The sequence below is a fragment of the Puma concolor genome, chromosome E2 (assembly GCF_028749965.1).
Source record: "Puma concolor isolate L17-30 chromosome E2, mPumCon1.1.hap2, whole genome shotgun sequence".
In the NCBI taxonomy this organism is placed as follows: Eukaryota; Metazoa; Chordata; class Mammalia; order Carnivora; family Felidae; genus Puma; species Puma concolor.
Window position 1 is genome coordinate 19,077,670 of NC_141681.1, and position 26,216 is coordinate 19,103,885.

Below are 26,216 nucleotides of genomic sequence, written 5' to 3' on the forward strand. Positions count from 1 at the left end.
AAAGACAGAGAGACCGAGACAGAGAACCAAGCAGGCTCCAGGCTCTGAGCTGTCAGCTGCTTGACTGCCTGAGCCACTCAGGTGCCCCATAATTTCAGTAGGTTTTTTTAAAAAAACAGAAACTGACAAGCTGATTCTAAAATTTACATGGAAAGGCAAAAAGAATTTAGAGTAGTGGAAACAGGGTCGCCAGTGTAGCTCAGTCAGTTAACTGCTGACAGCACAAAGCCTGCTAGGGATTCTCTCTCCCCTGCATAACTCTCTTTCTCTCCCTCTTTCTCAAAATAAATAGACAAAACATTAAGAAAACAAACTTAAAAAAAAAAAAAACAAACAGAATAGCCAAAACAGTTTGAAAAAGAATGAAGTTGGAAAAGTGATACCGATTTCAAGACTTTTTATAGGGGTGCCTGGGTGGCTCAGTCGGTTAAGCGTCTGACTTCAGCTAAGGTCATGATCTCGTGGTTTGTGAGTTCGAGCCCTGCATCAGGCCCTGTGCTGACAGCTTGGAGCCTGGAGCCTGTTTCGGATTCTGTCTCCCTCTTTCTCTGCCCCTCCCAAACTTGTGCGCGCACATGCTCTCGCTCTCTCGCTCAAAAATAAACATTTAAAAAAAATTTTTTTAATTATCATAAAGGTACAGTTATATCATGATAGTGTAGTATCAATAAAGAACAGACATAGTACAACACAGAACAGAGTTCAAAACTAAAATCACACATATACGGTGAACTTATTTTTGACAAAGGTACAAAGGCAATGCTATGGAGAAAGAATAGCCTTTTCAACAAATGGGGCTGGAAAAATTGGATATCCATATAACAATTGGATATCCAATAACAAATGAACTTGGGTTCATACCTCACACTACACAGAAAAAAATTAACTGAGGGGTACCTGGGTGGCTCAATCAGTTAAGTGTCCAACTTCAGCTCAGGTCATGATCTCACAGTTTGTGAGTTTGAGGCCTGTGTCAGGTTCTGTGCTGACAGCTCAGAGCCTGGAGCCTACTTCAGATTCTGTGTCTCCCTCTCTCTCTGCCTCTCCTCCACTCATGCATGCTCGCTCGCTCGCTCTCTCTCACTCTCTCTCTCTCTCTCTCTCTCCCTCCCTCTCAAAAATAAAAATAAACATTAAGAAAAAAAGAAAAGAAAAAAATTAACTAAAAATAGATCACAGACCTAAATGTAAAATCCCAAGCTATAAAATCTCCAAAAGAAAACCTAGGAGAAAATCTTTGTGAACTTAGGTTACACAAAGATTTCTCAGATATAACATCAAAAGCACAATCCATAAAAGAACAAATTGATAAACTTCATCAAAACTAAAAACTTCTACAAAAAACCGTTAGTGAAGAGACAAGACATACATTGGGAGAAACTCTTTGCAAACATCTATCTGATAAAGGACTTATGTCTAAAAACAGTAAAGAACTCTTAAAAATTAAACAATAAGAAAACAATCTAATTTTTATTTATTTATTTTCGAAAACAACCTAATTTTTAAAGAGGCAAAGACATGAATGGGCACTTGACCAAAAATGATATACAGATGATTAAAAAAATGCTTAATAGTATTAGTCATTAGGGAAATATAAATTAAAATCATAATGAAAAACACTACACACCCATCAGCAGCTAAAATAAAAAATTGTGATAATACCAAATGCTGCCTAAGATTATGAGAAACTGGGTAATCTGTGCACTGCTGGTGGGAATATAAAATTTTGGCAGTTTCTTATAAAACTAAACTCACATGTTGGAGGTTGGGAGGCAACTGTACTTTTGTGCTTTTACACAACAGAAATGAAAACTTCAAACAAAAACCTGTATATAAGTAATGTTCACAGCAACTTTATTCATAATAGCCAATAACAGGAAATAACCAAGTGTCCTTCAATGGGTAAAAGGTTAAACAAATTGTAATACATCCCTTTCATAAAATACTTCTCAGTAATTAAAAGAAACAAACAATATAGACAACAACTTGGAAGGATCGCCTGAGAATTATACTGAATGATGAAAGCCAAACTCAAAAGGTTAAATACTGTATGACTCAATTTATATAACATTTACTTGAAACAAAATTATGGAGATGGAGAATAGATTAGTGGTTGCCAGGAATCAGATACTGGGGCGGGGAGGAAGGAGGGAAGTAGGTGTGGTTATAAAGGGGTGAGATGGAACTTTGTGGTAATGGAACAGTTCTGTATCTTGATTATGGTGGTGGTTACATGAATCTACACATGATAAAATCACACAGAATTACACATACAAATACAAACACACACACACACACACACACACACACACGAATGAATGCATGTAAAACTAGTGACATCTGAGTAAGTTTGGTGGATTGTATCAACGTCATTTTCCTGGTCTTGATATTATACTGTAGTTATGCAAAATGTTATCATTGGGGAAAACTAAGTGAAGGACTCTCAGAACTTCCCTCTCCCTACATATATTTTTTGCAACTTTCTGTGAATCTATAATTATTTCAAAATTCAAGGTTTTTTTTTAAGTTTATTTATTTTGAGAGAGAGAGAATCCCAAGCATGCGCCGCACTGTCAGTGCAGAGCCCAATGTGGGGCCCGAACCCATGAACCACGCAAGACCTGAGCAGAAATCAACAGCTGGATGCTTAACTGACTGAGCCACCCAGGTGCCCCCCAAGGTTTTTTTAAATAGGCAAAAAACCTGAATAGACACTTGATGAAAAAAGATATATAGATGGTGAAAAAAAAGCACATAAAAAGATGCTCAACAGCAGTAGTCCTTAGGGAAATATAAAATAAAACCACAAGGAGATACTACTACATACCTATTAGAATGCCTAAAATTAAAACGACTGACAATACTAAATGCTGGTGAGGATGTACAAATGTACATTTCCACTAACAGGAATGTAAAATGATACATCCACTTTTGAAGTGGAAACAGTTTGACAGTTTCTCATAAAGTTAAACTTACACCTATCACATGATCCAACCATTCTGTTCCTAAGTATTTATCCAAGAGTAAAGGAAATATGTGTTCACATAAATACTTATACATGAATGTTCACAGCAGCTTTATTTGTAATAGCCAATAGCTGGAAACAATCCAAAAGTACATCAAGAGGTGAGTGGATAAACAACTGTGGTATATGCACATACAATGGAACTACTTTCCAATAAAAATGACCTGATATACTCTTTAATATGAAAGAATCTCAAAATAACAATGCCCAATAAAAGAAGTCAGACCAAGAAAAAAAGTACATACTCCATGATTTCATTTACATGTTTTCTATAGTGACTTCAGTGGTTATCTGGGTAAAGAGGAAAGGTGAGTGGGAGAGAATGACCACTAGTGGGACACAAGGAAACTTTTGGGGGTAATGGATATATTCACTATCTTGAATGTGGGAAAAGTTTCATAGATACACGTGTCAAAACTTATCAGACTGTACACTTTAAATAAGTATTACAGGAGATCAGAATATACCACCCCAAATATGTCACTTTGGCATAAGGATTATTTGAGCTGAAGGCAATTAAAAAACACCAAGCACAGGAACAACTCTGCCCTCTCCCTTTCTGCCTAAAAGCAGGGCATAAATTTTCCTTCACCAAGGTGATAGAAATTTCCATTTGTAAGTGTTCCTCCTCTTCAGTACCAGGAAGAGAAGCACTCTTATCTGCTTAACAAATCTTACTAAACAACCCTTATTTATCATACATTTACCAATCGCCTTCCCTCAACTAACACCACCATGCCCGGAAGCCCAAACCCCCTTTTTACTTTGTCTAGTCTCTTCTCCACCATTTATCACCCAGGTAAAATGGTATATAAGCCTCACAGACTTTTCATAATGCCTAGCACATTTTATTAAATGGAATCACCTTTCCCTCTCCCCACCTCCAAATCTGCTTCTTTCCCTACCACAACTGACCTGAACTAGAAAAGCAGAAATAATCTAGCTTCCTTCCTCTCCTTATTCAATGGATACCAGGTCCTATTGATTTATTTCCCCTAAATCTATTTCAGTTTTATTTCCACCTTGCCATCTCTACTCCTTTGCCCTTAACTATTTCTCAGATACATTTGCTGCCCCCACCCACCCCACTCCCTCAATTCCTGCCTTAATCCATGATCCAATGTAGCCCAGTGATCTAAGCCACAGATTTGGCATTCCTAACCAGTTTCAAATCCTTCAGTGGCTCCCTGCTATCTTCATTCTCATATCCAAACTCTTCATTATGGCATACAAGGCTCTCCTTCTCAGACCAAATCTGGATACTATAGCCTGATCTTCAACCTTTCCAAATTAAAGGACTCCCTCTCTAACTTGGGTCTCTGGATCTGGTCATCAATGAACCTGAAATATACTTGCCTCCTTTATCTATCTAGAAAACTCATTCTACTGGATTCAGCTCAATTGTAACCTCTTCATTGACCTCTCAAAGTTAAGCTCTTTCTCATTTATGCTTTTAGAGGATCTTCTCTGTACCTGTATTATATAGATATTGTTGTGTTTATTTACATATCTGCTCCAATAAACTGAACCATATTCAAACATAATATTGATATAATAAATTTTGTTAAAAGATTGAATGATTTTGTACATTTACTCAGCTAATGGTTTTAAGGTCCCCTCCCTCTCAGTTACTCTAAAATCTTATATAATTGTTCCTGTCTGGTTTCTACTTTCTCTTCCCAGTGCACATCCTTCTATCTTACCACTTAACAAATGCTAGGTTCCTTTCAGACTAGTCTTAAAGACAAAGAGTGAAATAAAACACTTAACCTATGCAATTTTGAAAAATCAGGACTGGTTTAACTAGGTGACTGTCTTTATGCTTCTGTATGTCCGCACAGCCACCCAATTCCACTTGAACAACAGAAGGAACATGAATTTGCTGTCCCACATATCCCACTTATCAGACACCAAGCCACCAAAACCTACTAGCCATAACTCATTATTTCTCTGCATTTATAGGAGTTTCCATGTCCACCCCAAGAACTTTGACAAAGCAAGAAAAAAAGCATGTGCCAGAAAAAGTAACTGCACAGTAAAAGTTGCATTTACATTTTAAAGTTCTTCAACTGCTAGGGGCACCTGGGTGGCTTAGTCAGTTGAGCATCCGACTTCGGCTCAGGTCATGGTCTCACCGTTAGTGGGTTCAAGCCCCGCATTAGGCTCTGTGCTGACAGATCAAAGCCTGGCACCTGCTTTGGATTCTGTTCCCCCGCTTGCTCTCTCTCTCTCTGCCCTTCCCCTGCTTGTGCTTGGTCATTCTCTCTCTCTCTCTCAAAAATAAACATTTAAAATAATAATAATAATAATAATAACAACAAAGTTCTTCAACTGCTAACAAAGTGCAGAGTATTCTTTTGGTTGATCCTCCCTTCCCCCTCCATTTTCCCCTTCCTCCTTAATATCTGTTCTTCCATGCATCCACTCCTCTCTCATGTACCCTGCGCTTCAGGGGAAGTCAACCAGGCCAAGGGATGGGCCTGGTTGGCTAAGAATAATTCTCTCGGTCTTTACCAGTGACTAATTTAGGAAAGGGAATGTAACCCAATTTTGGTCAATGAAATGAGAGGTTAAGTTTGCTGTAGGCTTCTGGAACAGTCCTTCCTCGCTCTTAGAAAGATTCCACGGGTTTATGTCTATTTCCCCTACCAAATATATTTTATGTGTAAACTAGTATTTAAAGTATTACTATTTCTTTCAAATAGTGATCAAATTATAAAAGTCAACAAAGTTTCAAAACAGTGATCAGTCAACATTTACTAGGTAATGTAACAAAAAGGCTTTCTTGCCTTTGCTCTGAAAAGTAGAGTTCTGGTAAAGCTCAGAGACAATTGGGTGCATGTAAAAACAAACAGGTAGTAGACAAAAACGAGCCCAAAAGGCAGTGCTGATCCTGAGAGATAAGACTAAGTGACAGATGGCAAACTGACCAAAATATCAAGGAAAAAAATGTGAATCAGTGTTAGTGGCTATAGAAGGTACATCAGTTTTTATTTAGGTTCTAAATTCAAGCAAAAAAAAAAAAAAATAGTATGTACATATCTTTTGGAACACATGAAAGCAAAATTCAAACTTAAACAACCAAAACAAAACTGCCCTGGGGCACCTGGGTGGCTCAGTCGGTTAAGCATCTGTCTGACTTCAGTTCAGGTCATGATCTCACTGTCAGTGGGTTTGAGCCCCATGTAGGGCTCTGTGCTGACAGCTCCGAGCCAGGAGCTTGCTTCGCAGTCTGTGTCTCCCTCTCTCTCTGCCCCTCCCCCGCTCATGCTCTGTCTCTCTCTTTCTTCAAAAATAAATGCTAAAAAAAATTTTTTTTTAAATTTTTAAAGCAACAACAAAAAAAAACTGCCCTAACTAGTAATTTCACATTTTTTAAATTCTGAACTTTTCCCTCATTTCAGTTTAGAGCAATTCTGATGACTAATCGAAAAATGCTTTACATTTTAAATCATAAGCACAAAATAGCCTGCAAAGGTCACAAATCAGACCCTAATCAGGACAACACGGGAGGGAGTTGCCAAAGAGAAAGGCCAAATCCTCATTACTTGAAAACCTAGAACAACATGACCTCTTGACCTCCAGGTCCGCAAGGAAGCAAAGAAAAGAGGCCTAACGGCTAAATTTGGGCCTAGCACAGTTAGCTGTGCGGTACGTTCTATTGATCTGGCTGTAATGCTATACCATTTTTCTAGAGCAGGCAGGAGTAGAAGCATCATCTCTCAAGCAGCCATTCTGAGCCAAAAGCAGAAAATCTAGTCACAAGAACACATATGTAACTTGTAAGCCCTGCTTCACCATGAGTCTTGGTTTCATCAAATGAAAAACTGACTATTTCTGTACTTCAGCTCTGAGAGGTGAGAGGCATAGGAGAAAGAGCCGGGGGGGGGGAAGGAGGAAAAAAAAGGGTTCAAATGCCAAATCTTCCACTCTCTAAATGCTCAAATCTGGCATTTCTGTTTCCTCAGGTATAAAACGGAAGTAACACACACCTCTTCAGATTATCCTAAGACTTAGAAATAATGTACATAAAAATATCTTGCATACAACAGGTACTCAATTAAATTAAGTACTTACCTAATAGAACACTAATAAAAAAGGAACAGTTACCAAAATGATCAAAATTATAAGCCGTGCAAAAACAACTCTATAATTTTCAAGCAGAAATCAAGCAATTTACTAGACAAGAATGAAGGAGTAGGAGTCAGGTCCTCAGATCTTCCTTTTATTTATTTTTTTTTTATTTTTTTTTTTCAACGTTTATTTATTTTTGGGACAGAGAGAGACAGAGCATGAACGGGGGAGGGGCAGAGAGAGAGGGAGACACAGAATCGGAAACAGGCCCCAGGCTCTGAGCCATCAGCCCAGAGCCCGACGCGGGGCTCGAACTCCCAGACCGCGAGATCGTGACCTGGCTGAAGTCGGACGCCCAACCGACTGCGCCACCCAGGCGCCCCCAGATCTTCCTTTTAGAAACTGTTTAAATAACCCTGGACAAGTAAACTTAAACCTCAGTTTCCTCTCTTATAAAACGAAAGGACTGAATTAGCCTAAAACTATCCTGTGCTTTTTAAGCAATGTCACACAACCAGCAACAAACAGGAATCTAGAACTTAGACCTAGCTCAGCACTACCTCAAAATAATATTTCTAGAGTGACTCAAAAGAGAAAGGCACATGGATGGCAGATGCAATTCAGATAAATGGGTTCAGGGAAAGGTTTCACACTGGGACTTAAAAGAGATGAATAAAATTAAAGATAACAAACTTGTTATTAACATACAGAGTGAGTGATATAAAACAGGTAGAGCATAATGAAAAGGACCAGGGTGGAAGCAGGTTGTAGATGCAAGCAAGGAGCAGGAATCAAAGATGCCCTTAGCTGCGACTTTCAAAACAGATTTTGGAGGAATAAAATATGAAGAGAAAATTTCATGAATCCAAACGTCATTTTTACTGAACAGCCTCTACTGAAAGGAGATGAAAACTATAAAGAATTTAACAGAAAAATATCAAGCTTCTTTGAAACTCTTATGTTGCAATAAAAAATGAAAAAGTAACATTTAGATGAAACTTTATTTTCCCCAAAGGGTTTTCTTTTATAAAGGACAAGTTTATTACTTCTATTCCTTTAGTATCCAATATGATCTCACAAATGGCAAGATGTAAGACATAAATTTCGGATCCTGTTTGCTCTGAAATGTTCACAAATCAGAAGATTTTATATGTCAATTATTTTTGTGAGTTAATCTCTATCAATTATATAGTAAACTTAAAAATCTAGTCTTAAAATTAAGACCAAGTTCAGTAGTTTAATTTCATCATAAATCTAAAAGTTCAAGGAAAGTGACAGTACTTAATAAATATTAGACTGATAGATACAAGCAATATGATCAACCATTAACATTTTAAAAAACAATTTCAGGCCCTTAAATTACCAAACAATAAGTGAATTATTCTGAGCCCACAGTTAGAAAACATTTTAAAAATTAAAAAATACCTATATAAAAGCATATCATAAGATCTGTTCACCTCCTATTTATGTATACTAACTCACTTCACCATCATACTACTAATTAAAGAGTGAAATAAGTTTTGTAAATCAGATATACCACAACTAATTTTTATCCTATTTATTTGTTAAACCAGTTTTTTAAAAAATTACATGCAACAGCAAATCTCACTAACTTCACAATGCTATTTTAAAACACTTTTCCTAGGGTGCCTGGAGGGCATAGTCAGTGAAGTGTCCAACCCTTGATCTTGATCTAGGCTCAAGTCATGATCTCACCATACGTGAGTTCAAGCCCCACATCGGGCTGTGTTGATGGCACAGAGTCAGCTTGGGATTCTTTCTCTCCTTCTTTCTGCCCTTCAGCTGCTTGTGCACGTGTATCTCTCTCTCTCAAAATAAATAAACTAAAAAAAAAGGAAAAAAATTTTTTTTTTTTTTTTTTACTATCCTAACCTAGAACTTTAAAAACTTGAAGAGTTTCTGAATGCCATTTTTTAAACTTTCTATCATGGAAATTTAAAAACATACACAAAAATACAAAGACTATTACAACAAACTCCCATCATCTAGCTTCAACAATTTTTTAAGTTTATTAGATTTTTTAGGTAATCTCTATACCCAACATGGGGCTCAGACTCACAACCCCAAGGTCAAGAGTCAAATGCTCTTCTGACTGAGCCAGCCAGGCACCCCTAACTAGCTTCAACACAACTTTTGAATGTCATTTTTTCCTGTCATTTTTATTTAACAACCTTTTTTACTTCAAAGCAATACCAAAAAATATTTACATTTAAGTACAACTCACAAACTGTCCATTAAAGTGTTCTGGCCAATGATTACCTTGATAGGAAAAAATGCTTTCAGAAATATTTTTCAGGGGCGCATGGGTGGCTCGTCAGTTAAGCATCCAACTCTTGATTTGGCTCAGATCATGATGTCATGGTTAGTGATATCAAGCCCCGAGTCGGACTCTACACGGATAGCCTTGAGCCTGCTTGGGATTCTCTCTCTCTCCCTCTCTCTGCCCCTCCCCCTCTCAAAATAAACAAATAAACATTATAAAAAATAAACATTTAAAAAGAAGTATTTTTCAATGATATAAATTAACATCACCAGAAGTTATTAATATTAATCTCAAAGCTCATACAATCCTAATTTCTAATTAAAATAAACAGCAAAGCTGATAAAAATTTAACACAAAATTCAGAAATATAAAAATTATTTTAAAATACTAAAAACAGTTATTTAAGACATTTTAGGGGCGCCTGGGTGGCTCAGTCGGTTAAGCGTCCGACTTCAGTTCAGGTCACGATCTTGCGGTCCATGAGTTCGAGCCCCATGTCGGGCTCTGGGCTGATGGCTCAGAGCCTGGAGCCTGCTTCCGATTCTGTGTCTCCCTCTCTCTCTGTCCCTCCCCCGTTCATGCTCTATCTCTCTCTGTCTCAAAAATAAATAAAAGACGTTAAAAAAATTTTTTTAAATAAATAAATAAAACATTTTAAAAAATTTAAACTCTCACCTGCTTTTGTAACGTAAGACATGCTGAAACTTTACATTTTGTAGTTAAATGGAGCTTCAAAGTTACTTCTCCGGTGTACCTGGGATTTTCTAGCTTTCACAGACATGTAGTTCCCTTACACACAGGAATACCAACAAGATAACCAGAGCTGTCCCAATGATTAAATTTCAGCTAGCAATTCAAAGAAAGTTCATAGCCAACACTATTTACTTATTTATTTGTTTCTTTTTAGGTTTTTTTTTTTAAGTTTATTTATTTTGAGAGAGAGAAAGAGAGCAAGTGTGGGAGGGGCAGGGAAAGAGAGGGAGAGAGAGAATTACAAGCAGCCTCTGCACTGTCAGCACAGAGCACGATATGGGGCTCGAACTCACAAAGCATGAGATCATAACCTGAGCCAAAACCAAGAGTCAGAAGCTTAACCGACTGAGCCACCCACGTGCCCCTAAACCACACTACTTAAATCTTTCAGGTCCAATTGTTCTTCTCTTCTAAAGTCTACCAAGCAGGTGAGAGTCATGCAATACAATTATATAAATATTACCAGAAATGCTAAAATATATGCAGATTCACACTACGTTTAAAGTTAAAAGTATGGCTCTTTAAAAAGCTTACTCCTGTTTGTGACTCTGCTAAGCCTCCAAGAACAAACTCACTCCTCTTAAATTCCACTGTTACTTGAACCTCAAACGGCATGCCTGGGCAAATTTGATGACTTGGATTTTGTTTTAGAAGCCAGGCTTACTGCCAACTCGGTTGTGTCTACTCCCCTGACCCACCAGGACAGCTTTAGACAACACCTCCCTTGTTTATGTTACTGCTGTGAGCAAACTACAGCTTACTATCAAATGTGACTCAACCTACTCAGGTTTCCTATCTCTTAAGAGTAATGCGACTGACTTCACGGTATTATGGCTTCCTCAACCCCACCTCTTATTTAAAATAAAACATCACCATCATCATCTACCATCATTATCACCATCACCAACTACTCAATACTAATAAGGAAAGTAAAGGATGCATTCAACTTCATCATCAGTAACACAACTGCGTATTTTCTCTTAATAGGTATCCATTTTTATATATTAGTATTTTGTTATTTTCTCTGAAGAAAAACAAATTTTGTATTTTCTTACCAAAAATGTCCTTGTGATCACATCTCATTGAAAAAGTAAATAAAGAGCAAAACTCAAAAGCAGGACTTGGGATCTGCCCTCAATAAAAATATATACAATTACTGGCAAAGTTTACTGGTTGCCCCAGAAAAGGCAAGTCATAATAGTAAGTTGATTCTACAACTTACGCTAAATTAATAACTTAAATGACTTTAAATGCCTAAGATACAGGCCTTACAAAACTCCTACAATTTCTTGACCATGTATGTAATACTCAATTGTTATATTAGGTAATATAACTACTACAGTATTACCTCTACGAATAGTTTAGAATATATTCCGAAATATCCCTTTTGTATTGGCAAACGGAAAACCTAACAAAGTGCAGGTATAGCAATGCTCTTCCACATTTGAAGTTTCAACACAACATGTGACATTGAAATTTTTCTTCTTCAATTTTCCCCATATTCACTCAACTACATTTATTCATTAACCTCCATCACAAAATTCTGCTAATGCCCCCAGGAACATCTACCCTTATCAGGGAAAGTGTCAAACAGAATATTAAGTTATTCTTCCAACTGAAATGCTGAAATGTTTATCAGTGATGCAATCACCAAATACATATTCTCACTTATATTCAAGACTAAAGAAAAAGCTGACCTATGGTATGAAAGTAAGGCTCACTAGTAAACATCTCCTCTATACACTACCTAACGTGCTGTACAAACATACCATTAAATTTCTACAGGAAACCAGAGAAGTAACTTCCCTTTTTTCATACTGATTTAAATATCCAATTATACTTAATATGGGTAGCAAATCTACCAACTTTCACACCATACTGAGTAACAATTTGATTCAACACACTAGAAAAATATAAAAGCTAGGGACCTTCAGCACTTTTATTTAGTAAGATATGACAAATGAGGTTAACAAAAAGAATAAAAGATAAAATACAAAAGTCTATGACAAATATTTCAACTTACCTAAGTAAGGTTTAAATAACTGGATCTCCTATCTGCCCCTATTCTCTCTCAGTGTTTTAGTTTAGCATAGGGAAAAGGATCTAGGGAAGAAGAGAAAATAAAAAATAACCTATCATCAGGGTGTGTGTGTGTGTGTGTGTGTGTGTGTGTGTGTGTGTTAAGAAATGTTAACTACCAGCACTTAATGAGTACTACTGGACCAAGAACTGTGCTAAGAGCTTTAAATACATCATCTCATTTAACATGGATAAAACAAACACTTTAAAAATTATCAATAGGGGCACCTGGGTGGCTCAGTAGATTAAATGTCCGACTTCAGGTCACGATCTTGCAGTTCCAGAGTTCAAGCCCCGCACTGGGCTCTGTGCTGACAGCTCAGAGCCTGGAGCCTGCTTCAGATTCTGTGTCTCCCTCTCTCTCTACACCTCCCCCACTCATGCTCTGTCTCTCTCAAAAATAAACATTAAAAAAAAATAAATAAAGACTATGACAATCATCTAGGAAAAGTTCCTCAACTTTATATGGGAAAAAGTTGTGTACTGAAGTGCTATCTGATGAAATTACACTTCCTATCCTAAAGTAAATTTCTTATAAAAATACACATTGTATCAACGATATTTCTCCCCTCTTAAAAAAGCAACATTAGGAAAGATATTATGCAGTCAGTATACAGCACACACTCCTCCCAGTGACTCTCATTCAGGACTAGAGAGTCAATATTTAACAACGAACCAAACCCTGAGAGTGAAACTTTGAATGTGAAAAATTATGACATCAAACTAAATTAGAGATATACAAATAATAAATAAATAAATACATACATACATACATACATACATACATAAAGCACCAGAGGCTGCCCTTTATAATGGCAAATAATGCTAGTGAAATACATGAAACACTTACCAATTTAAAATTCTCTATTTACTATTGAAGTATGTCTTCATTTTGAAGCTAGGTTATTAAGAAAAAACTTAAAATAGTTTGATTCATTTATATATATATATATATATATATATATATATATATATATTTTAATGTTTTTTTTTGAGAGAGAGAGAGACAGAGCACAAGCAGGGGAGGGGCAGAGAGAGAGAGAGAGAGACAAGAATCCGAAGCAGGGTCCAGGTTCACCTGTCAGCACAGAACCTGATGTAAGCCTCAAACTTGGTAATGTTGAGATCATGACCTGAGTCGAAGTCGGATGCTTACCATCTGAGCCACCCAGGCACCCTGATTCATTTTTAACTGGAAAAATTAAAACTAGCACTGACCTCATATTAAAAAAGAGAGAGAGAGAGAAAGAAAAAGGCTAAGGACTCCAGGGTCTTAATCTCTCTCTTCTCTCTCTCTCTGCTCTCTCTCTCTTCTCTCTCTCTCTGCCCCTACCCCTTTGCTCTCTCAAAACTAAACAAGCATTTTTTTTAAAAAGTCAATCATAAATGTATCCAACATTATCAAGTATCAAATCATCTAATGTGTACTTTTAATAAGCTTGCTCTTAGGACATTTACTAATTCGGCCCCTTAGCTTGTCCTCAGTTCCCGTCCATTATCCTCTCCACCAAATATTTTTCAAAAGTCTTCTGTATGGAAAGTTAGAGGTGATACAAGGACTCTTACACCCTCAGACAGATGGAAAACCTACTGCCAAAATTACCAAGATCTACTGTCTTATGGAACTGACTGATAAAAGCCAAAGAATTGAAACAAGTCTCATTAACTTCCTCTACCACAAAAAAAAAAAAGTGAGCAATGACTCAAAACTTAAGGAGTATTTATTAATGCAACAAATACTGGGTGCCCACTCTTATGATAAAGGCACTGTACTAGGCACCGATCATATAACTATGAACAAGATACAGACACTATCCCTGCCTTCATGGAACTTTCAATCCAGTAAGGAAAAGAATCCAAAAACAAGTAAACACACCGATATAACCCAACATTGATCTGAATTCTACCAAGCAATTTTATTCTCATGGCCCACAGTACTGCATATTATCATCCTAAAAGCATGTCAGTTTAATCCACTTAGTTCCTTCAAACTACACACTCTAATTATGCTTATTAAAATGAAAACGTGGGGCTCCTGGATGGCTCAGTCAGTTAAGCAAATGACTCTTGATTTCAGCTCAGGTCATGATCTCCTGGTTCAAGAGTTCGAGTTTTGTGTCAGGCTCCACGCTAATAGTGTGGAGCCTCTTGGGATTCTCTCTCTCTCTCTCTCTCTCTCTCTCTCTCTCTCCCACTACCCTCCCCCTTTCTAAAGATAAATAAGTAAATTAAGAATAAATTTTGGGGCACCTGGGTGGCTCAATCGGTTGAATGTCCGACTTCAGCTCAGGTCATGATCTCACAGTTCATGAGTTCGAGCCCTGAGTCAGGCTCTGAGCTGTCAGCACAGAGTCTGACTCAGGACACGAACTCGCGAACTACTGACAGCTCAGAGCCTGGAGCCTGCTTCAGATTCTGTGTCTCCCTCTCTCTCTGCTCCTCCCCTGCTCACACGCTGTCTCTCTCTCAAAAATAAAGATTAAAAAAAAATTTTTTTAAGAATAAATTTTAAAAAATAAAATAAAATGAAAACTAATTTTGCAAACAAGTAGTTTTGAATATACAAAACATCCTGCCCAGCAGAATTTTTAACTTAGCTGCTACGTGTTCAAAGCAGTACTAGTCAAGAAAACCGAAGGATAGAAACAGCCCAAATGCCCATCAATGGATGAATGGATAAAATGAGGTATATATAAAATATTCAGCCATAAAAAGGAATGAAGTACTGTTGTATTCTACAACATGCATAACCCATGAAATACTACGCTAAGTGAAAGAAGCCAGACACAAAAGCCCACATTTGTATGATTCCATTTGCATGAAATATCCAGAATTGGTAAATCCATACAAACAAATCCCATATTAGGGACTGGGAAGCCAGGGACTGGGAAGGGACAAAGGAGAATGAGGAGCAACTACTTAAATAGGTTTGGGATTTCCTTCAGGAGTGATGGAAATGTTTTGGAACCTGATAGAAGTGGTTGCACAACACTGTCAATGCACTAAATGTCACTGAATTGCTCACTTTAAAATGGTTATGTCATGTATATTTCATCTTAATTTGAAGAAGAAAGAACACTTAAAAACAGCTGCCATAATATTTTAAAGTGGACTTTTTGTCAAATGAAACTATTCAAGTTTAAATTTGGGAATTTCAGTTACAAGTCAAGTTTCAAACCTTAACACCTACTAGACCCATTTTAATACCGAAATGGTTTGGAGAGTTTTATGGCAAAAGTAATCTCTTAAAAAGCTGTTTTCATAGCTTTAAATGCTGTCCAATACTTTGGATGTATATACAATTCCTACTTACATGAGAATACTACGTTATTGATCATGAATTTGCTTTACAGCATTCTCTAATCACATCTGTCCTCAGTAAAAGTTTGCAGACATCAACTATTTATTTTCTTATAATAAAAATACTCATTAAAACAAGTTGTTTTTACTTTGTTAAATCTCAATAACCTAAACACATAATTCAGTGCCACTACTCTCCACACATGTCACTTTCCCATTTGTGCCTATGTTATAACACACACCACCATTCAGTCTGCCTGGAAGCAGAATTACTTGGGTTATATGTCCCTCTCCCATTTCCCAAGCTCCTTGAGGGCCCTTCAGTCCTTTTTTGCACCCATCATAACACTACAAAGTACCTAACAGTATCTTCAACATACAAGGTGCTCAAGTAATGTCAGTGGAATTGAAATAAATGTATTTTGCTGAAATAATTATGCTAAAAAGACAACATATGAAGACTAAAAGGACTAATAAGACAATACCGTCCAGAGAATCCTTAAGCCTCACGTTTAGGCATGTTTTTCATTGCAACTCTACTGAACAAACAGTCTACTGAACATCATGAAGTAACTCAACTAATACCCAGAAAGAATAAGGATTAATCTTATCCATCTCTTTTGAAGTTCGTCTACATATGAAATAGGGAAACTGAACTTAATGAACCACAGTATTCCAAACCAGGTCACAGGAGAGCTCTAAGTCCCCAACCATCCTGTTTCTATTTCCTGATTGGTCTGACCTCCAAGCATTACGGTGTTCAACCTTCCCAATTCACGAGCTCCTTTAAAACATCTTCTGAGGTGGGCTTTTAATTAAAATAAAAACTGACTCCCAGAACTTTCTAGAATTATGAACAGGGCACCCCACTTTTCTTCATCTTTCAAAACACTCTGCTCAAGAAATGTAGTTTTCAGAAAAGACCCGTTATAGTTACACTTCGAATTAAATGTGGGCCATAAACTTGCCCAAGTGTTAACACGATGGCATTACTCTAAGAAAGCAGATTTAAACAGACATGTGCACGAATTTCAGAGAACTCTTACACCTCAAGAATGTACATCTTTAAAACAAAAAATATTAAAAACCTAGGAAAGATGAAAAGTTAAGTACGCTTACACTTCACAGGGTCAGCTTTTTCTCCGCACCACGCTGGCAAAGCAACGACAAGCAGACACCACTTGGGCAGCGGCCCCGATCCTCAGCCTCCAAACCGCAGGCGTCCACTGGCCATAGGAGTCCCGGAGTCGAGTTCCCCACTAGTTCGCATCCAGCCAAGCCCGCGGCCACTTCCACGTCGCTGCGACCCACACAACTCTTCACGCGATTTAAATCTGCTCTTCATTCACCGCAAGCACAAACACACACACCCACACACACAAATCCGCTCTTCGCTCATCGCGCGCGCGCGCGCACACACACACACACACACACACACACACGATATTACTAAGCCCCAGACAACCAAGCCACCAGGGAAGCGGCGAGCTCTTGCGAACGAGGAGAGGAGACGCTTTTCGGTCCCGCCCCGCCCGGCACCCACCTGCAGGCCGCGAGCCCGAGGACGGCGGCGCCGGCGCCCCGTCCTCGCCAAAGACGAGTTTGAAGTCGAGCTCGTCGTGGGCGCCACAGTTTGCAGTAGTCATCGGCGTGGCCCAGGGTGCTGCGGCTCCTCCTCTGGCGGCGGCGGCGACGGAGGCGGCGGCAGCGGCAGCGGCGGCAGCAGCTCCTCAGCGCCGCTTCATGCCCGGCCGCTCGGGCCAGGAGGTCGCGGCTCCGCGGCAAAGTTTCCGGGCAGGGACCGTGACACCGAGCGTTCCGTTCCGAACTTGAGAGCTGGCCGCGCGCCGAGCCGCACCAGGAGCCGCCGTCACAACCCGTCGCTGGTGCCTAAGCCGCCACGGTCGCCTTAGCTGATATTCCCCGCCCCCCAACAGCCGCCTCAGCCAGCGCGCTGCCGCGCAGGGCTGCACGACTAACCCCGCCCCCTACCGCGCGCCCATCAGAGCGTGCTGCGCATAGGCCACTAGCGCCCCTGCTAGCCCAATGGCTCCGCCCCATCAACGGCCTACCGCGTGATTCCCTCTCCGGGAGAAGGAAGTCACGTGCATAAGGAGAGCTGGATAACCCCAGTATCTCTTGGGAGTTGTAGTTCGGCCGCTATCCTTTCCTCAACTTCTAAACCAGGGCCCTACACCCGCGTGTGAGGCGGATAGCCCTCTGTTATTGGATTGAATGCAATCCAATCCACCCGCCAATCGAAGATCCCATTCCTTACTGGGCAGAGCTCACGTCGAATATGGTTATGGCTTCGGTGAAGGGCGGCTGAAATGTTACTCTAATGGCTGGGTTTGGGGAATGTGTCAGGGCCCCGGAGGGGTATTACGTGAACGCCACTCACAATCTCATCCTGCCACCCCAACCCTAATGGCGGAGCCTGGGGTGAGGCCCGCTGGGCTTCCAGCTCGGTTGGGGCGGAGTCCGAGGAGACCTGCGCTACGCGAGGAGTCCGGAGTCTCTGCTCCTCAACGATGCAGATCCACCCCTTCGGGGCGGGGCCCGCTCCCGGTAGCGGCGCCTTTGTCCGCGTCGGCTAGGGAGCAACTACTCCCTGGAGGACAGCCAGCGCGTTAGAGGACTCGGCAGAGCCCCATGGGCAAAGTCTGCCCGTTGCTGTAAGCCGACTGAACCAGAAAGCCCGTCATGATCTCGCACCACTCACGGGCTCGGAGACCTCAGCATCCCGGTGCACATCCGTGAAAGGAGGGCCCGATACCCAAAATGAGTGGTTTGTTAGTGGAGAGGAAGTGACACTGTCTGAAGAACTGTTTTTCGCTCTCGGTTCCTCCCCAGCGAGACTGTCTTCCCTTGAGACCCAAGACGCCTCCTCCTGGGCCTGGGGTGGAAGCTGTGCCAGGGGACGCTGAGCCTGGATTGTTTACTTAGGACTCCAAGAGGCAGGGTGGACTGGGAGCTCGAGAATTGGGAGAAGGAGCGGTGACCTACTTCCCTAGCTCTAGGCTCCAAAGGGCACAGTATCAATAGAAGCATGTTGCATAGGAACTCAGGGCACTAGGTCTCGGCCTTGGGTGCAGGTGCAAAGGCCCAGGAGCTCTCCCACAAAAAGGAGAAGAGGGCAAAGTGGAGTGCTTTGCAGAAAGGTTTCAATATATGGACCGATACCTGAGCTACCAGGGAGCCCTAGGGAAGGCCTAACTAGGCCTCAAGTCAGGAGGACAGGTAATGTCCAGAGCAGATAAAATGTTCATCTTGGATTGGGCAGAAAACTTTTCCTGCTGAGTGCTCTGTACCCATACCTGTGCTGAACCTAGGAAAGCAGAAATAAATTAGTCTCCCTTCAGGAGAGCGGGAGAGGACAGCAAATCTATAATCACTGTGTGAAGAGATTAGGCTTGTGCCAGGATCTCCAAGAAGGTTCATAATTCCACTGGGGTTACAGGGCCTCCACAGGACTAAGTAGGAATTGGAAAGATGGCCAAGAAGTGAGGAAGATGGTTCCAGGCAGAAAACAGATTGCCAAAAACTTAGAAATCAGAAAGTACCTGCAGTGAGCAGAAGCCAAAGATAAGGCCAGATGAATGGGCAGAGTGCTGCAGGCCACTACAAAGTACCTAGATTTTATCCTGAGGGAAGCAGGGAGCCATAGAAGGATTTAGAGCAAGGAACTTAACATATTCAGAATTTTGGATGAATTACTGAGTTGTACTGGGGGAGGGTGAAATTAGGGGCAGAAGAAAAGAACAGGTCAAGGAGAGGGAGCCAATGGCATTGTGTGGGTGGTACCCTCCTAATGAGCAATTTCAGGATGTGTTGTTCATCACCACCCCCGACCTCCCCCCAACATACTTTCCAGGTTATTATCTGGATTGAGAAAATGGATCTTTACCTAGCCCCTCTGCCCTCCAAACAAGGGACCCAGCTAGCCAGGCCACAGAGAATGCAAGAGGGAGACCCTGGACCTATCAGCCCTACCACCAGGAAGGGACCATAGAAGCTGGAGATGGTTTGAACAATTCACCAAAGCATCCATCTGTGTGTCTGTTTTACTCATCTGTGTTCCCAGCCACTGTGCACCTGGAGAACACTTAGAAGGGGTCATTTCCTGGGAAGGCTTATGGGCTGGAGAAAACAGAACTCTAACCTAGATTGATAAGGGCTAGAGCATCAGTAGGCACTGACTGTAGGAAAAGTGTCACCATCTTTGTAAGAAAAGCAGCAATGGCTTAGAGCTCTGCAAGGTGGGACAGAGGTCTACCCCACTCACACACACCAATACCTGAACTCTCTCCACTCCTTTTCCTCAGCCAAGGCCTCCCTATCAGCTCTTCCTCAGGCCAGCTCTTCCTCAGTCCAGCTCAAAAGCTCTTTTAGATGGTAAGAGGGCATCTGACCTGCCTCCAGCCTTCTGAGGGCCCTGTGAACCAGGAGGCCAGGGGACCAGTGCAATGGGACTCCTGACTGGTGGACAAGGACTACGGGGATTGCTATTCACCCCCTTCTTCCTCCTCTGTGAATTCCGGCCAGGCCTGAGACTTAAGAAAAGCCATTACTTTCATCAGCTGCCATAGGCCTGGACCTGAACCCCACTGCTGAAGGCTCTCCCATGGCCTCTGAGCCATGGGATGGTACAGCTTAGCCCGGCAGGGCCCAGCCCAACCCCTTTTGTTCCACATTAGGGAAAATAGGAGCTTTGGAGGAAAGTCAGAGTTTAGAAAAGTTCTTTCTATGCCACATATCCCATACAACAAGCTTATTTGAGTCTTCTTTTGTGCCTGTTCCCTACTCCCATGCTGAGGCTGGCCATAGGGAACACAAGGACTGCCCTTGAGCAGCTCTCAATCTGGGCAGAGGCAATACCAGCCAACTACAATTGACCAAAGTTGTTTGCTGAAGTCAGCACAGGGTGCTGAGAAGACAGGGTCAGCATTTTGTCCTCAGATGCCAGGCTGAGGAGTTTGGACTTGATCCAGAGGGGAGTGGCGAGCCATGGAAGAATTCTGAACAGGATTGACACTTGGAAGGAACTAAGTGTGCAGGGCTGGAGGGTTAAGAGATTCCCCACTCATCTTTTTACATTTTCTTTCTTTCTTTTTCTTCCTTCCTTCCTTCCTTCCTTCCTTCCTTCCTTCCTTCCTTCCTTCCTTCCTTCCTTCCTCTCTCTCTCTCTCTTTGAGAGAGCATGAGCTGGGGAGAGGGGCAGAGGGAGGGAGGGGGGGAGAGAGAGAGAGAGAGAGAGAGAGAGGATCCCAAGCAGGCTCTACACTCAGTGCAGAGCCCAACATGGGTCTCAATACCATGACCCTGGGATCATGACCTGAGCCAAAATCAAGAGTCAGACACTCACTTGACTGAGCCACTCAGGCGCCCCAAGATTCCCCACTCGTCTTTGCACAAAGTTGTCTTCTCGCTGTGACCTTTGGAAGATGTGCCACCCTCTCCAGCTTTATTCATCCCTCCTTCTCATGTGTCCCCAAAATGTGATGAGCTAAGAGCAAGTCCTCAATCTAGGTGGCTGGAATGGATGACTACGTGTTGTGGACACTAGCCCAGAGAGAGGTTTGGGCATCTAAATGGCCTTAGTTTAAGGTGGGCATGGTGAGAACAATAAGTGGAGCTTTCAGACCCAACTGGGCCCTCCCAGTTGGTCCCAGACCTTGGGAAGGTCACTGTGAGACCATGGCAGGCATCATTGAGGTATGCTAAGATGAGACCATTTGAGAGCCAACATATTCAACCAGGAACTTTGCCAGACATCCTCAGTTATGGAACATACACTAGCCCCTCCCTCACCTGCTCCCTGCAAATGCCCCTCTCCCCAGTGCTTTTCCTGGGCCCTCTAAGTCCCCATACTCCAGCCTCTATCTTAACAGCTGACCTCTACCTCACCTCTCCTTCTCCATAGCCCAGAAATAAACCTGATGCACCAAAGAAGGGGCTTCCCCAGGGAAACTACACTGGTGGAAGAGGCCTGAGGGTACAGTCCAAACCCACAGGAAAAATGGATCTTAAGACTTGGTATTTGGCTCCCATAGGATCCTTCCATAAGCTCTGACTAGCTCAGGATGCTGGGGGCCCACTGGGGCCTCTCTGTCTGCCCTGTTCCAGTTGGGATATGAGGAAAGACCAAGGGGCATTTTAACTGAGATAGTTTGTGAGAAAAGTCAGAAACTGTGCCTAAAGCTTGATGGTTAAGACTGCAACAAGCCTCAGTCTGTCTCCTGGGTGGGGCTCCTTCTCTTGGAGCACTGGTCTGGGAAGCTAGGGCAGCCCCAGCATAGAGTGACCCCATTAACCACAGAGTGCCCTATCATAGGCCTATTTATCCTCCAGTCAGCCTCATGCAGGCAGAGCAGCTGATCTCCCTCTCAGAGAGGGCCCTTAGGCCCAAAGAGAACTAGAAGTGACTTGCCCAAGGTCAGACAGCAATGGGCTCTGGGAGGCAGCTGGTAGTGCAGTATCCTTATCTGCATACAGAGGAACAAGTGTGCAGACAGGTGCAGCTCCAGGACTGAAACAGAGGCATCACCGCCTGATCTCAGGCCACCAGGGCCAGGGGCTGCTGGCTGGCATAGGGGCCTGACCCTAGAGATATGGGAGAAACATGGCCTTGGCCTAGAGGGGAATGCCCCTCCCTACAGCACTTGGAAAAGGGGAGGAGAAGTAGTGTGTTTACAGTGGAGGAAGCGGGGGTGGTGCAGGGCAGGGACCTTTGGTCAGAACGCCCCTCCCAGTAAGAGGGGGAGGCCCCATGAGATGTGGTAGCCGTTTGTTTGCTTCTCACTGCCAGGAGGAAATTAAAGAGAATCTGCCACTTCCTTCCGGCCCAAGTGGGATAGTGGGGGCTGGGGGCAAGCAGCGGCGTGGGTGGACGATTTTAAGGGACCCAAACTGCTGGCATCAGCAACCTGTGTTCTCAGTGTCCCCTACCCAGAGCAGACACCTCAGCAGGTCTGAACTCCAGCCAGCTGGGGGTCAGACCCAGGACCTGCCCAACGTATCTGAGCTGGTCCCTCACTAGGGTACCAGATACCCTAACTGTTCCCCAGATTCTATAGCACCTCTCATCAAGAAAGTCAGTTGATGGGCAGTACCTCAGGTTTGCCATCAGTAGAATGGGCTTCTTGGGCCTTTCTGGCTCAGCCCAAGTCCAATGAGCATTAAAGGATACACCCAACCCCCTACTTCCAACCAGATCCATAAGGATGGGTAGGGGATATGCTGTTGGAAGCTCTAGCTCTGCACAGAGGGTGGGAGTGAAATAATTATGCCAGGCCATGAGTCTGTGTGTGACAATGCCCAGGGCTGAAGCAAGTAGCCATGGGTAAGGGTAGAGGTGTCTTTATTGCACTGTACCAATGTCAAGTTGAGGAGGCGCCACCCAAAAAGTTCCTGTTTTCAAAGAAAATACTGAGGTCACTAGGAACTTGGCCCTGTTACTCAGATCCACCAAAGAAGATGTGCACCCTAGGAACCCTTTGGTTCAGGCTGATGGACCAGGCCAGGACCTCTTAACTCCTGCCAGGAACAGTCAGCAATTTGTCCAATGGCATCAGGTTCATGCTTTGCACCCACAGCCAACTTACGGCCAGGCCCCTAAGGGGGATGGCCAAGGTAGGGACAATGGTCACCAGCCTTCCAGGGGGCTCTCTTCACCACTTCCCAAGGCCACAAAGGGCTTCTTGCACAGCTTCCCAGGCACTGCTGGCTCCTGAGCTCTGGGACCCCCAGGATCTTGGTCAGGGGCTTCCCGCTTGCGCTTGTGCAAGGAGGGGCTCTCTTCACCCAGCCGACCTTCAGGGAGGCCCCGGCTCCGCAGACAGACGATGGCCGCAGCCTGCTCTGCCAATTTCTTAGACTTGTCCCTGGGCAGATGAGGTATGGGACAATAAGGCAGGTAGACAGGCAGGCTGGCTCCAGGACTAGAGGCTGGAAAGGCCTGACTCTACACACCCTTGACAAAGATTCTGACAAAACTGAGGAAGGGGTCATTACCCAGGGATGCCACTGCCCAGGTACACCATCCTCCCCAAACCCTCTTACATCAATGTTGGGTACAGGCCCCTCATCCCAAGCCCCAAGCCCAATGATGAGGAAACTCACCACAAGGTGGACTGGTACTTTTGCTCAGCAACAGTCACAACAGAGCAGAAGAGGCGATCCAGGGGGCGCTGAACCTGGTGCAAAGAGAGCAAAGGCAACAGGGATGGCTACATGGGGACGAGAGGAATGAGCCCTGGGGCTCACCTGCCAGGATCACAAGGAAGGCAGATAAAGGAAGTACTTCCCACCTAAGTTAAATGAAGGCTACTTGTATCACATGCTCCTTCCTAGCAGAAGTGCCTGGGCATCTGCCAGGGAAGAAAGACAGATACACAAACAGGTAACGACATTCCAGTATTTCAGGAGTTCAATCAGGGACCTAAGCAAAGGGCCATCAGACCCCTTAGCTGCACGTGACTATGGATCCTGCTTCTACTGACATCTGGATGGGCTAGGTCACCCAAAATGAGAGGAGTTGACCAGATGGCAAAGGGGTAAGAGGGGGCAAGGATGTGGCAGAGAAGGTACACTTGGCAGAGTGACCAGATGATGTGGCTGGACAGAGAGCAGAGTGGACGAGACATGAAGCAGAAAGGCATGTGGGGGGCCCTGTGCTCTGTGTTGAGGTGCTGGAGCTTGATCCCAAAGGCACTGGGGAGAGGATGAGGACTTGAGCAGGGAGGCAGAGGTCAGATTCGCTTTGGAAAACTCACTCTGGGAGAGGGCGACACAAGTCCCAGAAGGTACAAGTTTAGAGGTCAGAAGGTCAGTCCAGAAGAGACAGTGCAGCTTAAACAAGACATGGCCATGGGGACCAGAGGAGGTGAAGCAAGACTGTCTTAAAGTTTCCACCAAGGGGCCTCAAGTCTGGGGCCCAATTCTGTGCCCCAGTGGCTAAGGCCTGGTCCAAAAACATGTCTAACTTTTAGGTTTGAGCATTCTTCCTAAGTAAGCCAATAGGTCCTTTCCAGAGAAGTCTCCCTTGTCTAAGCAACACCACTGGCAGGGACTGGCCCAAGCAACCCCTTACATAGGCCTCAAGTTCAGTGTTATGAAAGTGGCCAGAATTAGACAACAGGCCCACTGACACAGAGAAGGGGCTATCATATCAGCAACTGGTCCAGCCGCCAGCAACCATTGCATATTGCAAGCCCACGGAAGACAAAGCCAGGCTCCAGCCAAGTAGTCTTGAGTTCAGGGTACAGGCTATGAGTGTGTTGGGGGGTGATGACATCGGCCATGGGAGCACTCTAGGGCCAGGTGCAGGACCTCACCGTGTCATACACAGGCTGCGCCAACTTCTCCCTCCGGCACCACTCCAGCAGGCACATCTTGGGGGTGATCTGGGGTGAGTATGCCCTCCTGGGAAAAGGAGAGGAAGGAGTCAGGGCTCACCCACCATCACCACCAGGCTTCTGCCTCAGGACTTCTGTACTTATTCCCCTGAGCTCCCATTTCTGTTCCACCAGTGGGGTGTGGCCTGGGTTCTGCCTAAAAGGAAGATGGGCTTCAGCATGCTTGAGGAATTGCGATAGGATGTGAAATCCCGGCACTCTGAACTCTAGCCTGGAAAACAGCCTTCAAAAGCCAAAAAGGAAGGTCCAGTTTGCCTCTTAAAACAAGACAGGAGGGAGTGGGTGGTGGTTAGGAATATAGATGGCCACACAGCGGTCTCGGATCTAGCTTACTACCCACCCTTATCATGTCCCCTGAGTATCAAGATGATCTGTTTCTGCCTTGGACACAGTGTACTCTTATTTCCAGAGTCAGAGCCAGTCGGTGATAGGGTGACAGAGTGGGAGGCACTATGTTCCAACTTCCCACCAGGAGCTCTCCCCAGATATGACTGACCAACTATGCCCACACTCCTTCCTCCCAAGCCCTTGCCAGACAAGACTGGCTCCCAGTATGGGCCCAGGGACCTGAGAAAGGCTCAGATCCCAGATGGCAGAAGACAAGGATGAGGACCTTACTCCAAGCTGAGTCACACTCTGAAGGAATAATCATCTTGAGGCTACTTCTGCCTAAAGAGGGAACCACAGGGCTGGTATGGGGCAGTGAGTATGGGGCAGTAGGTATGGGCAGGGGTTGCACAGCCAGATGAGGGCGAGGGTACCACTGCCTTGGAGGCAGCTAGATGCTCAGGGCCAGGGGAATAGCATAGACTTTCAAGAACAGGAGACAAGTTCTCCATCCCAAGTTGTGGGAGGGGGTGGATCAAAGAAAAGGTGTTTAGTCACACTTGAGACAACATGCACACCCCTGACAGTGCTGCCTGGGCTTTTTCAGGGGCCGTGTTCCTCAAAATGCCATCTCTGGGACACTGAAAAATGAGAACGAGTATCCAAACCCAGAAGACTTGTAGTCCCCAAGCTTAGCATTAACCATGTACAGCAGCCAGCTGAGGGCGCTGGCCCCAGCCAAGCTGAGGCCAAGCTGCAGACCTACCGGTCAAACTTCACAGCCATCTTAATGATACCAGAGGTGTCTTCAGCTGGTTCCCCCGCTGCCTCTGGGGTCCTGGCTAAGAACTCAGCCCGCCGGGCATTCAGCTCTTGTGTCATCTCCTCGTAAAAGGCACCAAGGCCAAAGGCCTCACTGTGGAGGGATGAGCAACGCAGTGTAAGTCCTTTAGTGGAA

At 43.4% G+C, this 26,216-nt stretch overlaps 2 protein-coding genes across 12 annotated transcripts in view; both read right to left on the reverse strand.

Moving 5' to 3' along the window:
• The window catches only part of NFATC3 (nuclear factor of activated T cells 3), a 138,389-nt gene extending 120,919 nt beyond the window's left edge, over positions 1-17,470 (reverse strand). For 2 of the 6 annotated variants that reach the window (XM_025920517.2, XM_086689066.1), the window contains exon 1: positions 17,059-17,465. In XM_025920517.2, coding sequence (XP_025776302.1) covers positions 17,059-17,161 — 103 coding nt within the window. In that variant the 5' untranslated portion in view covers positions 17,162-17,465. Of the gene's footprint in view, positions 1-17,058 lie in introns of all 6 variants that reach the window. The other 4 variants (XR_015244735.1, XM_086689067.1, XM_086689068.1 and 1 more) reach the window with 4 other exon arrangements.
• A 5,345-nt stretch (positions 17,471-22,815) lies between these two features.
• Positions 22,816-26,216, reverse strand: part of DUS2 (dihydrouridine synthase 2) — a 49,129-nt gene continuing 45,728 nt past the window's right edge. For all 6 annotated transcript variants that reach the window (XM_086689106.1, XM_086689105.1, XM_025920558.2 and 3 more), the window contains 4 exons: positions 26,025-26,174; positions 24,851-24,938; positions 23,637-23,710; positions 22,816-23,398 (listed from right to left, as the gene is read on the reverse strand). In XM_086689106.1, coding sequence (XP_086545232.1) covers positions 23,161-23,398; positions 23,637-23,710; positions 24,851-24,938; positions 26,025-26,174 — 550 coding nt within the window. In that variant the 3' untranslated portion in view covers positions 22,816-23,160. The remainder of the gene's footprint in view (positions 23,399-23,636; positions 23,711-24,850; positions 24,939-26,024; positions 26,175-26,216) is intronic.